At 37.0% G+C, this 17300-nt stretch overlaps 1 protein-coding gene across 5 annotated transcripts in view; it reads right to left on the bottom strand.

Annotated features, from left to right (window-relative positions):
• Positions 1-17300, bottom strand: part of MSH3 (mutS homolog 3) — a 183014-nt gene that overhangs the window by 10672 nt on the left and 155042 nt on the right. For all 5 annotated transcript variants that reach the window (XM_059060650.2, XM_059060649.2, XM_067031233.1 and 2 more), the window contains one exon: positions 3750-3936. In XM_059060650.2, the coding sequence (XP_058916633.1) occupies positions 3750-3936 (187 nt within the window). The remainder of the gene's footprint in view (positions 1-3749; positions 3937-17300) is intronic.

The following is a 17300-nucleotide window of genomic DNA, read 5'->3' as shown; positions in this document are numbered from 1 at the left end:
TCGAATTAAAACTTATTACCAGCAATATTACATATATACGTAGGTGACATACCCTTTTCAGTATCACATCAGGAGGCACATGATGTCAATCTGATTATTGGGGATGCTAAAGCTGATTATTTGGTTTAAGTGTGTGCCAGAAGATTCCTTCACTGTACTGACACCTTTCTCCTTTGTAATAAATAAATAACTTGGGAAGTGATACTTTGAAACTGTGTGAATATCATTTTCTCCAACAATCTTTCATCCAAAGGTTTTACTATCTGTTGATCATCATTGCTTGAATCAGTTATTATTCTGGTAGTTAATAAATGTCGATTAAAAAAAACAAAGCGTTCTCTATTAGCTGGAATTTTGTAAAGTAGAGCTTTCCCTTCTTCCTCCCTACCTTCACCATTTTAAAATTTATTTTTGTGTTGTTAGTATCAGTACAGACTTGTGGATTACTTAATTAGCAATGTTTTAAAGCACAGTTATATGTGTTCTAAAAATCCCTATCTTAAGGGAAGTTAACACCAAATCTTGGTCTAAAAATTAGCAGAAGAGGGTAATCAAATTGAAGAACTCTAGTTTTGATTCATCTGCAATTCGCCTTATTAAAAGTCAGAACATATGCCTTCTCTCTAAAAACAATTACAAATAAACCTATTAAGGCAGGATTTCTTTGACAAGTTGCTCTTAAAATCTGCCCTGAAATATATTAGGACCAGCTGTCTCCCCAGTGTTACTTCCCTGAGCTGACGGGCATTTCTAGCTGGAAGACCTAAGGGTTTGGGTTACACCACTGCCCCCCCTCAAGGCCATTTTCACCCTGCAGCAGCAACACATAGCCTCCCTGACTCCTCCTTTTCCTCTCTACCCCATCCCAGCAATCAAAAGACATCATGAAAAATAAAGATCTTCATCCATAAAAAAGTTAGGGACTCTTGTTCCTGAAGAATCCTCTTCAATGACTTAACTCCAAGATAAACTTTATCTAAAACTAACACTTTCTTCATCAACATTTAAAATATCCAAAAACTGCTACAGAAGCAATGAAAACATAAGTGACAAATTCAATTCTGTCCTAATTTGTTCCTGAAGGTTCTTAAATGACTCTTTGAAATTGTGACAAACTGCTTTTGGCAGCCAGCCTCCAACATGGCTCCAGAGATCTTTGCTTCCCAATGCTCTTGAGTAGCCTCTTCCACACTGATCAGGGCTGGCCCTGTGTAGTCAACATGATGGCAAAATAAAATGCACTGCTGCTTCTACCTTGGCCTCTTGGAATGCCTCCTCTGGGGGAAGCCAGATGCCACTCTGTAAGGATACTTAAGCAGCCCGTGGAGTGACCTATAGCGAAAGAAACTGAGGGCCCTGGCCAATTGCCAGCACCAACTTGCCATCCATGTGTTTGAGCCATGTTGGAAGAGGATCCTGTAACCCTGGGTGACAACTTGACTGCAAACTCAGAAGAGGTCCTGAGGGCTTCTCAGGTGGCACAGTGGTTGAAAGTCTGCCTGCCAATGCAGGGGACATGGGTTCGTGCCCCGGTCCAGGAGGATCTCACATGCCGCGGAGCGGATGGGCCCATGAGCCATGGCCGCTGAGCCTGCGCGGCTGGAGCCTGTGCTCCACAATGGGAGAGGCCACAACAGTGAGAGCCCCCCGCGTACTGCAAAAAAAAAAAAAAAAAAAAAAAAAAAAGAAGAGGCCCTGGGCCAAAACCACCCAGTCAGGCTGCTCCCAAATTTCTCACCTCCAGATACTCTGAGAGACAATAAATGATTATCGTTGTTTTAAGCCACTAAGTTTCAGGGTATTTTGTTATGCAGTCATAGTAACTGATACACTGCTATAGAGTAGATACAATTAAAGGAAACTCAAGGTTGACAAATTCAGCTCTGTCATAATTTGTTCCTGAAGGCTCAAAATGAATGTCTTAATTAATCTATCTTTTATTAAAGATTCTTTAAATTCTGTAGTGCTTTACAATTTTCCGAAGTTTCACACACGATTTCATATAACCCCATAATAACCCTTTTTCCCCTTACCCCTAAAAAGCCCCTCCCTGCTTCCTTCTCCCCACTATTTTGCTCTCTGTATCTGTGAGTCTGCTTCTTTTTTTGTTATATTCATTAGTTTGTTGTATTTTTTGATTCCACATAAGTGATATCATACAGTATTTGTCTTTCTCTGTCTGACCTATTTCACTTAGCATAATGCCCATCCATGTTGCTGCAAATGGCAAAATTCCATATTTTTTTACAGCTGAGTAGTATCCTTTTTTAAAAAACATCTTTATTGGAGTATAACTGCTTTATAATGGTTAGTTTCTGCTTTATAACAAAGTGAATCAGCTATACATATACATATATCCCCATATCTCCTCCCTCTTGAGTGAGTAGTATTCTTAAATGAATGTTTAAAAAGTGTGTTTTGGAGGCAGATATAGAACTATACTGAACCTGTAGTTTCTACAATGATTAAAGAAAAGTTCCTGAGCTATATCTTTTTGAAGAATACAGAATTTCTTTATAGATAAAAAGTATTTATTTTAAAACAGAAAATATGTCATCATTAACTATGTAATCTAACTGAATGTTTAAACAAAAAACTGAGGGCCACAAAACTTTAAAGAAAAGGGGATTTTATTTTTGCAAAGAAATACAAGCAAAAATGTGCTTTTATTGGCTATTTAAGGAAGAAAGGAAGAAATGAAAATGGAAGGAAGACACAGAGAAACAGAAAAGTGTAAAAGGTAGAGAACAAAATAGAAAAAGAAAAACCAAAGAAGAGACAAGGTTCAGGGGCAGGTGCTAAGGTGAGAGAAAAAAAGGAGAGATCAAAATTAACAAAAACAGAGACAGTTAATAAAGGGGACAGTTTGATGGAGATGACAGGGGTGCAAAGTTTGACACAAACAAAAGTTCACATTCAGATGCTTAGAAACGAACTCTGGGGCTTCCCTGGTGGCGCAGTGGTTAAGAATCCACCTGCCAATGCAGGGGACATGGGTTCGATCCCTGGTCAGGAAGATCCCACGTGCTGCGGAGCAACCAAGCCCGTGCACCTCAACAACTGAGCCTGCGCTCCAGAGTCTGCAAGCCACAACTACTGAAGCCCGCATGCCTAAAGCCTGTGCTCCGCAACAAGAGAAGCCACTGAAATGAGAAGCCCATGCACTGCAATGAAGAGTAGCCCCCTCTCGCCACAACTAGAGAAAGCCCATGCACAGCAACAAAGACCCAATGCAGCCAAAAAGAAAAAAAGAAATGAACTCTAAAAAAAAAAAAAAAGAGACACATGCACTGAAGGTGTTACTAAGATAGAGACACTGAAAGATCAGATCAAAGGTCTTATAAGGAGATCTAAGATATTGTTGAAAAAAGTATTTCACAGGGCAAAACTGGCACTATCTCTTATTTGGTTCTTTTCTCAAGGATTGGGTTGCAGGTGGATGGGCCCTGCTCTTGATTTAGTTTGCCAAGGAGAGTAAGATACAGTTCTAGGTGGAAATATTGCCAAGGAGGCCTTTCTCCTACTGACCAAGTTTATTCTGCCTCAACAAAAGAAAGCAAGACACATCAAAGAACTACAAACGTTACTTAGGGCCAAATCTACCTGAGTTCCATGTATAGCATTTGAATGATCAATTGCAGGAATAGGATCAACTGCAGGATAATATTGAATATTTCGAAACTGAGGTCAGGAAAAAAATCTGTACAGTATGCACCATTCCTGTACAAAAAGGTATGCAAGATACTTACATCTCTAATAAAATGCTCAAGTGTAGCATAAGCAATGGCGATTCCATCATGGGTGCTTGTCCCTCTTCCCAATTCATCCAAGATAACCAAGGACTGTGATGTTGCTTTTCTTATTATTTCCGCTGTATCAGACAGTTCTTCCATAAATGTACTCTGTCCTTTATATATGTTATCTGCAGCCCCCATCCTACAAACAAGAGGACAAAATCCTGATTTTCCCTGAACTTCATTATTAGGAAGCCAGACATTATTTTCTGAACAATAACTATAAAAGATTCCTACAGGGGTCTATGTATTTTGAGCCAATAACAGCTGAAATTGTATTAAACAAAAGAAAATATGTTGGATATAAAGAGTGTCTAACATCAAATGGCACCGTATAGAAACATTCTGGGTAGAACCTGAGGTACTGGACAGAGCTCTTGAAAAGCAGGGAAACCTCTGGCTCGGCCTCTTTCTGACCAATCATTTCAAATCAAGGTTTTGGTACTCACAGGGGAAAACAATGCTTCTCTGTTTCACTGTGTGTAAAATCCATGAGTACTAGGATGCTGTACAATCAAAGGCTTTTTCCAGTGTTTCCTGAAGAAGATTCCACACCGATATTACAAATTAAAGTACCATGTTGAAATAAAACTTTTTTTTTTTTTTTTTACTAGAACTAGAATTATGGAAGTTTAAATAACCTCAGACACCTAATACAGGTTCCTAAAGTGGACTTCCTGGAACAGTGTTCTTAGAGATGTCAAGAAACAGGTTCAAAAGATGTAAGGGTTCTTTCCTGTAAGACTTCTTAGAGCCTTTAATATTCTACTAAATATTGTGCATTTCTTACACCTGATCTAGTACACAGCATTTCTAACTCATTTAACCATGGACCCTTGAAACTTCTCCTGGAGCACCTTCTGACAGTAATGGTTTACAGAACACATGTGGGAGAATGTAAAAAGAAATCTGAGGGGAAAAATTAGGTATTTGCACTCCAGGTCATGCAGTTTGCAGCAAAACCTAGAATTCAGACTCTGACCCACTTAGCCAGCTTTGTGGACGCTGGTGACTATTTTCTCAGCAAAATACCTTCATCAATTTAGTTTTTCTACAACAGTTCACATAAGACCTACAGCAGCATAATATGTCTCTTATTTCTGGAAAAACTCATGGTAAAACCGAGCCTTAACTATACTGTGGCTGGAGCCACGTATTGGGCAGGAGCAATGGAGTATGATGTCCACCCCCTCACTTCCAAAGACTGGTGGCACCTTAGGAGAACTGCTCCAGTAATCAGTGGCATTTAGAAACTGTTATTAACTACATCTATGATGGAGGTGATAGTGCTGTCGATTCTGTCTACTTTAAAATCGATAACTACAAAACATAATTTCTGAAATGTTGCTAACTCAGGAGCATTCTGGTTACTTTTTCAAAGTTTAAATCCTGTTATTTGCCTCAATTTTCAATGTTTACTTTACTAATATGTTCCCTACCATAAAGCAAGAATATTAAACTTTCCTATCCCTGCAACCACTCTGAATTCTTCAGAACCATGTTTGATTCTCACTTAACAATGTTTGATTTTATTCCTGACAGGTTGTGAACTGACAAAAAGAACATATCTTTCGCTGATGATAAAATAGCTCTGATAAGGCAGATATCTGGGGGCGGGTATCTTTCATTCAAGAGTTAGAAAAACAAGCAAGCACTGGCTAAGATTTTAATGCAACAGTTTACGTATACTTAAGTGCTTTCTAGAAACACTACGGTAACAGAGTGGTCTCATTGGGAACTGCAGGAATTGTAGAATGCTTTGGGGAAAGATATTCTAAGGTGAGATTTCAAATAAGAAGGGAAGGCTGAATGATCAATCAATAAAAAAAGATGGTAGCTAATTGGTTCTTTCAGAAAAAAAAATAAAAACCGACAACAAAGATGTGTCCCTACTCACATCATATTCCAAAATCAATGTATATGAATTTAAAAGTTGAATGTAAAAATAGAAACCATATACATACCAAGCAGTCTAGATGAAATTTAATCTCTAGACAGGTGGGTGGATGGCTTTATATACATGGCATCAAAACGTGTGTAGCAAAACACCATGGTACCAACGTGTCTTATGGTATTACAGGATTTCTATCCTTAAGGAGGTCAGGCCAGATTTCAGGGGATCTTGGGTGTATTTTTATTAAACAATGGTCCCAACTCTACTATTAGACCAGTAGTTTTCAAATACCTTTTACCTGTTAAATCCTTTGTTCACATGAAATTTTACAAAGAAACTCACTCTGCCAATGAGATAAAAGGAACGCTGATTTGGTCAAGAACCCGGCACTATGAGGCCTCACTTCCCCTTCTAGAGGGGGCTCTGTGGGACTCCTAACACCCTGTAGAACAGTCTGAAAGCCACTCCATTATAGGAGCCAAAACATTTTTTCACAATTCTATTTTTCCATAGCACCTGATGATAAAGTAGCAATGCTGCCCAGCAGACACTAAAGAAATGGTGGCGCCTTAACTAGTCACTGAGGCCACTGGGGAAGTATGTGTTTGTAACTGTGGGAACTGTTTATTGATAAAAATACTTTCTGTTAACTTCTCTTAAGAAATTTCCTTTAAGGAATTCCTCTTCTTAAATTTATTTTTCCAATAAATTTCAGCAATATAAAGATTTTATATGATTCTGCTGGACACAGAATTTTATCAATAAATCCATTTTCCTTTTGGTCTTGGTTACTAGGAAACAACTGGACAGCACCTTATAATGACAAATAGCAACACTGACTTTATCTTAGGTTTCTATCCTTACTTGTCCTTCATTTTTGAATACCATTTTACTTTCTTATTGTCCTGCTCTATTGTATATATCCCAGTAAACTGTCTAAAATAAGTTTTGGAAATAAGGCAGGGTATAACACCATTAACAAAAGGTCTGTAATTTTCTATTAATCCAACAAGCATTTACAACACATCCTACTGGACAGTGATTCTGAAATTTTTCAAATGTTAAAATATGTTAGAGATTTAAGGAATTCAGAACATATGTCATTATTATCATTCTGCCTATATTTGTATTCAAATGCAGGGAAAAATGGAAAATGCATTCTTTAGGTTTCATCTCAGAGTAAGTTTGCTCTGACAGGTTACAGATATGTGATTAAGAAAAAAAAAAAATCACTCTGATATTTTTAGGAGTGGCGGCTGACTAATCTTTCTAATCCCCTACTCCCTCCTCGTCTAACCCTTATATAGGTCAACAAAGCTTAATAAAGCATTAATGGAGAAAAGAAATTACTACTTTTTTGAATCAGTTTCTAAAATCAAGAACACTTTCATGAAAATTTGAACAAGGTTTTGTTTTTATGAGGTCTTGATATTTTGAGATAACATTCTAGATGTTTCTAAATTATAGCAAATAGGGTGGGGCTCTGTCCCTTCAAACCACAATCTCTGGGTTTTATGAAAGGAAAATGCTGGCATGAGGGAGAAATTCTGAAATTAACAGGTGGAAAAAAGGATTCCTTATATTGAATGATAAGTAATTGGAGCTTAAATATGAAAACTGTTAACTAGAGGAAATGATTATTGTACTGCATCAGGATTTTTTTGGACATACCTTAAGTGCTTTTAAAATAATATAAAAGTACATATATTTTACATATATAAAACTAAAATTTACCATTTAAAAAATTATTTATTTAGTTATTTATGGCTCTGTTGGGTCTTTGTTGCTGTGCTTTCTCTAGTTATGGCAAACTGGGGCTACTCTTTGTTGCGGTGCGCAGGCTTCTCCTTGTGGTGGCTTCTCTTGTGGAGCACGGGCTCTAGGCATGCGGGTTTCAGTAATTTTGGCATGCAGGCTCAGTAGTTGTGGCTCTTGGGCTCTAGAGCGCAGGCTTAGTAGTTGTGGTACACGTAAAATTGACCATTTTAACACTTCTTAGGTGTATAATTCAGTGGTATTAAGCACATTCACAATGTTGTGCAATCATCACCACTATCCATTAGCAGAACTTTTTCATCATCTCAAAATAACCCATCAAAAAATAACTCCCTGTTCTTCTCTCCCCTCAGCCTCTGCCTCTATGAATCTGCCTCTTCTAGTTCCTCAGATAAGTGAAATCATACTCTATTTGTCCTGTAAGTGTTCTGTATAGGAGGACTTTTATATTAGCTAATTTTGCCTTCTTTTTGGAATTGAAGATGTTCTACTCACTTCACTTCAATAAAAACTCTGCAGAATTCTGTACAGTATGGGTGTTTTAGTTTGTTTTTTTGAATATTATGTAAATTTTACAGAAGGAAATAATCTCCTGAATAGCAAAGTACTCTAACTTAAGAAGGATGGTGTAAGGAAGAAAAAAAATAAAGTCTAAGAAGAGAAAAAAGGCTTCCAAAGAATACCAAATATTGAAAGATGTGTAGATACAGCATGGTATTGAAAAGGTATAAAAAATGTGAAGTAGTAGATCTGTATCACATTTACACATAAACATTAACCCAGCAATGGAATGAAATGACAAATAATTTACCACTACACGTGTACATTTTTTAAAAGCCTGGAAGGCCATACACCTAAAGGACGATTTCCAGGTAGTGGAATTACAAGTGATTTAAATTTTTTTCCTTTTTGAGCTTTTCTATAGTTTTAAATGAACAAGCTTTATGGTATCATTAGAAAAACAAATGTTATTTTAAAACTCACAGTACATTTAAAACACTTTATACTCTACTGTATCATTGTGTTAAGACAAGGCAAAATGATTGCAATTACCAAGATAAATAACCAGCTTTCTTCTACCAATATCAAAAACACCTCATTAGCAGCAATGAAATTATTATAATAGATAATGAAAAAGGTTTCTTTATCTAGGGTAATTGTTTCTTCTAACAGCTGTAATCAGATCACACTATAGTATCTAAAGTCAATTTGTAACAGCTATTATAGTGAACTGCAAATATAACCAAGCAAAAAAACACTACAACAGTCTTTCAGTGTCAATGGAAACATAGCTGAAAATCAAGGCAGCAATCCAGGAAAATGCCAAACTTGTATTGGCTCACATGAAACCATGTTCACTAGAACCACCTACAAAGCACATGCAGGCCACATAAGGACACAGGTGTTTTCCTATCAAAGGAAACCCACAGTGTGCTGACTGGGCAAATCATTCTCCAACACATCTACTTGTCTATTCAGTGGGATAGTCCCAAGAAATTCAAAGAAAAATATTTAACTATTTCTTAACTATTATCTGTGAAACAACACAAATAATTAAGGCCATCAAAGCAAGGATAAATCAGTCATGAGGGAAAAGACTAACCAGATTAATTAATAAGATCAATACAGGGAAACGCGACACAACCAGAGGAGGCATTCTTATAACTGAACTCACACTATGAGCTCGAGCAAATCAGAATCTCTGTTTCTGTTTTTCCTTCTGTAAACTGTCAAGTGGTGAAACTAAATAATAGCTCCTAAACCTGGATATGTTTCTGAGTCACTTGCAGAGGTTCTTTTTTTAAAATAGTTTTTTCAATTGAAGTATAGTTGATTTACAACGTCCTATTACTTTCAGGTGTACAGCACAGTGATTCAGTTATATATATATAAATATACGTGTGTGTGTGTGTGTATTCTTTTTCAGATTCTTTTCACTTATAGGTTATTACAAAATATTGCGTAGAGTTCCCTGTACTATACAGTAGGTACCTGTTGGTTATCTATTTTATAAACAGTAGTGTGTATATATTAATCCCAACCTCCTAATTTATCCCCCCGCTTTCCCCTTTGGTAGCCATAAGTTTGCTTTCTATGTCTGTGGGGCTATTTCTGCTTTGTAAGTAAGTTCAATTGAACCTTTTTTTAAGGTTCCACATATAAGGGATATCATATGATATTTTTCTTTCTGTCTGACTTCACTTAGCATGATAATCTCTAGGTCCATCCATGTTGCTGCAAATGGCATTATTTCATTCTTTCCTATGGCTGAGTAATATTCCATTGTGTGTGTACACACACCCCCCCCACATCCTCTTTATTCAGTCATCTGTCAAAGGACATTTAGGTTGCTTCCATGTCTTGGCTACTGTAAACAGTGCTGCAATGAACATTGGGGTGCATGTACCTTTTTGAATTATAGTTTTCTCCAGATACATGCCCAGGAGTGGGACTGCTGGATCATATGGCAACCCTATTTTTAGTTTTTTAAAGAACATCCAAACTGTTCTCCATAGTAGCTGTACCAATTTACATTCCCACCAACAGTGTAGGACGGTTCCTTTTTCTCCACACCCTTTCTAGCATTTATTATTTGTAGACTTTTTGATGATGGCCCTTCTGACTGGAGTGAGATGATACCTCATTGTAGTTTTGATATCCATTTCTCTAATAATTAGCAATGTTGAGGATTTTTTCATGTGCCTGTTGGCCATCTGGATGTCTTCCTTGGAGAAATGTCTACAGATTCAACGCAATCCCTATCAAATTACCAAGGGCATTTTTCACAAAACTAGAACAAAAATTTAAAAATTTGTATGGAAACACAAAAGACCCTGAATAGCCAAAACAATCTTGAGAAAGAAAAATGAAGCTGAAAGAATCAGGCTCCCTGACCTCAGACTATACTACAAAGTTATAGTAATCAAAACAGTATGGTACTGGCACAAAAACAGACACACAAATCAGTGGAACAGGATAGAAAGCCCAGAAGTAAACCCATGTACCTATGGTCAATTAATCTACAACAAAGGAGGTAAGAATACACAATGAAGAAAAGACAGTCTCTTCAATAAGTGGTGCTCCAAAAACTGGACAGTTACATTTAAAAGAATGAAATTAGAACATTCTCTAACACCATACACAAAAACAAACTCAAAATGGATTAAAGACCTAAATGTAGGACCAGATACTATAAATCTCCTAGAGGAAAATATAGGCAAAAAGCTCTTTGATGTATATTACAGCAATATTTTTTTGTATCTGTCTCCTAGAGTAATTTTTTTGTATCTGTCTACTAGAGTAATAAAAACAAAAATAAACAAATGAGACCTAATTAAACTTAAAAGATTTTGCACACCAAAGGAAACTGTAAACAAAATGAAAAGACAGCCTACAGAATGGGAGAAAATATTTGCAAATGATGCAACTGACAAGGGATTAATTTCCAAAAATATAAAAACAGCAAACAGCCCAATCAAAAATGGGAAGACCTAAGCACGAGTTCTTAATTACAAAGTCCAGGAGTCTCCTTCATCATACTGATAACAACTGTATCTCCAGGGAATCTACATTCCAGGGACATGTCTGGAATCTGCACTTAAAAGTAAACGAAACTAAACCCTCAGGTGACTTTGAAGCATTAAATTCATACGACCACTTCCCATCAAAAAGATGAAGTGAGATATCTCCTGTTTGGCAGACACAGCTACAGGAGCTAAATAAACCAGAGAGGCACTCATAAGGCAACATTTCTGTTGCCAATAAAATTCTCAACAGCCCACTCATTTCGTAAAATATAATGTGGTTTTTAGTGCTGGTATTTACTACCAACTAGAAGACATGTACTCAGTCAAGATATTTTCCTTCTGTCCAAGAAGTATACATATATTTTAATAGAGTACAAATACTCCACAGTAGGTACTCAATCAATATGTGCTGAATTAAACTAAATTCGGCAAACAAACCAGTTATCATCCACACAGCCAAAAGCAAACATTTAAGATAATTTAATTTAAGCATTTGAAGACCTGTTACCTTCCAATTCTCTCTCAAAGTAAACACAATGGTGCTATTCTGGGTACAAAGCATTCCTGAAGCTGGGGACCATAAGAAACAGTTTACATAGGGAGGGTGGCTTGAAAATTATTAACCAGAGGCCACTTAATGTAAATACCCCTTTCTACCAACATGTAATTGACATAAATTATGCTGAGAGTAGCCAATTGTTTTGTTGTTTTTTTTTCAACCAGACTTAATAATTCATCGCTTTTCTAAAACTTAATTACTGAGTCCAAAAAGTTGAATGAGGTTTAAGTTTCCACTTATCAGGATAATAAGAAACAGATCTTAATTCAGTGATGCACTCAAAGATGTTAATAATCCTTGGAAATATGTGTCTAGAAATATAATATTTCACCAATGAGTACATATATCACCAATTAGGGCCAAATGTATATGTTTGCCAAAATTCTACTTTTAAAAAAATCCTTCTTATTCAGAGAAAGGTTCATGAGGTTACAACATCCAGAAAAAGACTTCCAAAGCCTCCTATTTATAACTTTTCATGCATTTATTTATTCTTCTTATGGCACAGCACACACCACATAGTAGGCACTCAATGAATATTTATGGAAAACATGAATTTAAACCTGGTGTTGTAAATGTCCAATTAATAATGCAAAAATAACCCATTTAAAGATAAAGTTTGGGAATTCCCTGGCAGTCCAGTGGTTAGGACTCCATGCTTCCACTGCACGGGGCAGGGGTTCAATCCCTGGTTGGGGAACTAAGATCCCGCATGCCACGCGGCATGACCAAAAAAAAAAAAGACAAAGTTTGGAGCCAAAATTTTATGCACACATCTGCTAGATTTTAATATTTTTTCCATTGAACGCAAAAAAGGATTTGAAGTGATTTAGAATAACAAGATATTTATAACAGAAGAGTTACAATGAATATGAAAGTAAGATTAGAAGCCATATAGTAGATGCTCAAATTTGAGACAGCAAATTTAGCATGAGCTTTTAAAATGCTAATTTTAGGGTCTCACTTTGAAGATTCCAATATAATAGGTCTGTAACAGGCCTTAGAAAGCAGCATTTTAAACAAGCATCTCTGATTCTGATGCAGCTGTTCTAAGAATCATGCTAGAGAAATACTCATGGAGAAATACTCCCATATAAGAAGAGATGGGGAAAACTAAAGCAAATTTGTTTCTACACTTGTGCCTTAAATTTAGCTCTTAACCTCTTGGCAGTCAAGACAAAAAGGAATTAAAAGGGAAGCAGCCATTGGCTGAAAACATGAGGCCTGGCAGTTTGTCAGGGAAGGCCAATAAATTGCTTCAAATCTCTTTATAAACAGGCACAGCATGCACATGGAGAGAAAAAAATTCCTTAGCATTAATAAAATGTGGTCTATCAGATGGTACTTCATGTAAAAGATATTAATAGAAATGAAAATGCTCTTATGACCAATTTTTGAGACTATATAGAAACATCATCAAATGGGTATTTCTTGTTCTAATTAATTTAAATCGTAGGGACAAACTTTTACGCACTGCTGGTGGGATTCTAAACTGGTCCATGTTCCTTGAAGAACAAGAAAAATGCATATTCCTTACGCTCTATGGTCCCACTCCTAGATAAAGCCCAGAATCAGAAAACTTACACGTGTACTAGATGTGTGTAAGACAGGTATCAGCACTGTTGATATTTGCAACAAATTTGAATCATGTTAGATAATAATCAAGAAAAATGGATAAACTATGATACATGCATACAATAGACTACTATAATTAGAGAAAATTGAGTGAACTAGAATTATATGTATCCATATGGATGAAGTTCATAAATATAACATTGAGGAGGAAAAAGCCACTTGCAGAAGAATGACGTTTAAAAGCATACCAAACATAAAGTTTAAAAGCATACCAAATAATTCCATATATTATTTCAAAACATACCTGTGTAGTAAAAATATAGAGAAACTCATGAAATAAAAACCAGAGTCAAAAAGGGTTACTCTGGATGGGGTGGAGGGGAACAGGACCAGAGAGGATTATGGGTTCAGTTGGATTGGCAATGCTTTATTTCTTTAGTAGGTTGGAAACTACATGGGGGATTGTAATATGTCTGAATAATTTCATAATAAACAAATGAAAAATATGAGGTTATAATATTAAACCATATCCTAGTAAAAATTTAAAATCCTAGGGATATAACTGAATGTGGTCCACATAGACTCCTTTCCAATGGTAACAGGAAGATAAGGCAAGGACAGGGGGAATGGACAGGGAACAGGGTCCTTCTACTAGAGCAGTGCATCCCAGATGGAGGTCTCAGAGGTTAAGAGTTCAGGGAACCTCTGCATAGCAGACACACCACAGCCAATAAAAGTGTGAGACTAATCTGTAAGAACTGACAGGGAAATTCAGTTTTCCCCAGGTTAGGAAATAAAAGCAAGTTACATAATAATAATGCTTAGTATAAGACCATTTAAGAGAGAAGACTTATGTATACCTCTAAACTCGTGGAAAGTTACATGAAAAACCATAAATAGATGCTGACCTGTAGAGAAGTAAACATTTCACTTAATACCCTACTACACTGTAAATAGTTCTCATAATAAGCTTCTCTTACTTTTAGAATTAAATAACTGAGCTCTCCAGCAAGGGCTTGGGGAAATGCTTCTCAGCCTTGCCCACATTTCAAAACCACCTGGACACATGTAAAATTCAAATTCCCAGACCCTGCCCCAGGCCAACTTAGAACCTCTGAGGGCAGGGTCCAGGTTTCAACATACTTTAAAAGCTCCATTAAAAAAAATCCAATGGGGCTTCCCTGGTGGCGCAGTGGTTGAGAATCCGCCTGCCGATGCAGGAGACACGGGTTCGTGCCCTGGTCCGGGAAGATCCCACATGCCGCGGAGCAACTAAGCCCGTGAGCCATGGCCGCTGAGCCTGTGCGTCCGGAGCCTGTGCTCCGCAACGGGAGAGGCCACAACAGTGAGAGGCCCGCATACCGCAAAAAAAAAAAAAAAAAAAAAAAAAAAAAATCCAATGTACATTAAGGGTTAAAAAAATCAAAGATATTAAATGTGCAAAGGGCAATGTTTCTGTTATGAAAATTAAGGACACCAGTCTTGCATACTGATCGGACAGAAAGCCATCAATTCCTAAAGGAGGAAGAACTAGGGCTACTTAGAGGCTGGGTTAAAACTTCGGAAAAATAAGGTCTGATATGCTGTTGGGAAGGTTTAAAGCTTAGAACCCCAAATTCCAGGCTACTGAGTAGGGAAGAGAAGCCTGTCCTGGGAAAAGGTATTCCCAGACAATGACCATATATGCATTTCATTAGACGCCTATGAAACATCTCATTTTGACTGATATAACCCTTAACATTTTTTGGGCAGGGGAGTACTTTTGTTACCTGTTTATTTCAGAATTTTGAAAATATTCATAAACCAAACTAAAGAAAAGTCACCATAATCCCATATCTTTTACGATATTTTGGAATGCAGCCTTCTATCTAGATGGTTTTCTCTGCATATATTTACATATATAATTTGTCATACAAAAGTGGAATCAAACTGAATGCCAAGCTTCATAACCAGCTCTTGTTCAGGTATTGTAATAAGAATATTCTTTCATGTAATACTACTTCTGGATTGGCCCATCAGGACCAGGTAACTATAAAATGTATCCCCAAGTAGATGAGTAAACTAATGTGTTTGCAGGAGTTAACTCAAAATGAATACTACTATACTGAAACAATGAATTTGATGTTGGCAAGGTTTAGAGTGCGGAATACTTGGTTAACTTCTTTCAAGGATGACAGCTAAGACCAGCAATTCGCAGTGATTTCACACCCTTTAAAAATTATTCTCAAAATCTGGTATTATCATACTTTTTGTTTTATAGATGTGAGACCTGAAGCTAAGATTAGAAAAGGAGTAGTATACCAATATATATATGAAGACAAACTTTTAATCCAAAATACTAATGACACAGACTCTAGAAGAAGGAACAAAACTCAAATTTATTTAGTACCTATTACATACCAGGCACTTCATGTACTTAATTCCCACAATAATCTGTGATTAAGCAGTATTATCTCCATTTTATAGATGAAAAAACTGAGACAATGAGAAGTCAAGTAATTTTCCAAAGGTCAGATAGTTGTTAAGTAGAAAAGTGGGATTTGTACTCAACTACAACATTTTTTTTTTAAAATTCCATGACACCATACTTCTTTCAAGGCTCTAGGTGAATGAAGTAACTAGCACACGGTCAGGAAATTGGTGAACTTGTATTGAGACCTGAGCTTTCTCGTTCTAAAGCTTCCATCCTTTCCCACACATAACCTATCTACTCACATTTTAAGGGCACTTATTATTAGCAAGAGATAAGAGAATCCTACTGACCCATCCAGAACTGGGCAAAGTCTGGGATTTTACCCTATTTATATCATGTTAAGCCAATATGGTTTCACAGAAGCTAGCAAAAGACATGAAAACCCCGAATCAGAAACAAAGGACTTTTACCCATATTGGTTTGCATCAGCTGTCAAGTCCCGTAAGGGCAAGGCAAAGGGCTCACCATGGATGCTGTGCATGCAGTGGGTTGTATTACAAGGCAGAAAACTGAACTTGAGGATTCACTACTTGTACAACGAAAAGAAGCAAGCTTCCTCTTTGTGGGGAGATGTTATTACCTCTTCCCTCAAGATTGCCTGCTGCGAGCCCAACCCTGACAAATGCCCAGGTAGGGAGCAATCAGGGGCTTTCTTGGTGTACTCAGTAGGGACATGCAGGGATACTCAGGGCCCATGGCAGACTGCTTTTATAAACAGTCTATGAAACAACAACTACTTAAATGGTAAATCATAAGAGAATGTCCCATATTTCAGTGTTTATATCTTTATAATCTATTTATTCCTTTGACTGAAATGATTCTTTGCTAATTAACGTTTTAAAGTTGTGATCAATCTTGCAGTATAGGGACTCCCCTGGTGGTCCAGTGGGTAAGACTGCGCTCCCAATGCAGGGGGCCCAGGTTCGATCCCTGGTCAGGGAACTAGATCCTACATGCATGCCGCAACTAAGAAGTCCACATGTCTCAACTAAAAATATCCTGCATGCCACAACAAAGATCCCGTGTGCTGCAACTAAGACCCAGTGCAGCCCCCACCAAAAAAAAAAATTCCTGAAGTATAAAAGATCAATATTTCTCTGTGTTTCAGATTGATCTAGATATCCAAATAGATTGTTTGATTCGTTTGCCCAGACTTCATAGCTTGTGTTACAAACTTTGGCCAATGTCTGGTCGTCTCTCTTTTCATGACATTAGCAGCCATTTCTAATTATTGCCTAGATCTATAACTACATTAGGGATTGCAAAAAAAGAGGGGGTGATATTCTAATACTATTATTCCTTCTCTGTTAGCTGGAACACTTCCATAAAGAGAAAATTCTTCTCATCATATTTTTGGAAAGGCATGGTAGCTACATGATTCTTCCCCTTTATTTTTCAATTTTCATTCTCCAAAGTGACTAGTGATTTTTTGTTTTAAGTATCACGAATTCATTCTAATATCCTCTAAGGTGATTGATACAGTTTTTTAGAATCATAAATTCATGGACATAACATATTCCACTAGATATCCCTCCTCAACATGTTCAAGTCTACCACTCAAAAATAAAACAAGTCCCTTACTGGATCTCTCACCCCCTCTTTGCAGCCAATCTGCTCCAGGGTCACCTACTAATTCTATTTCCTAACCTCTCACTTACTCTAACCCTCTTTAACTGGAGTGAGGCCCCACCACTCCACCATA

Source organism: Kogia breviceps, chromosome 4 (genome assembly GCF_026419965.1).
Source record: "Kogia breviceps isolate mKogBre1 chromosome 4, mKogBre1 haplotype 1, whole genome shotgun sequence".
NCBI lineage: Eukaryota > Metazoa > Chordata > Mammalia > Artiodactyla > Physeteridae > Kogia > Kogia breviceps.
Note: the sequence above shows the minus strand (reverse complement) of the source record. Positions and strands in the feature narration are given on the sequence as shown.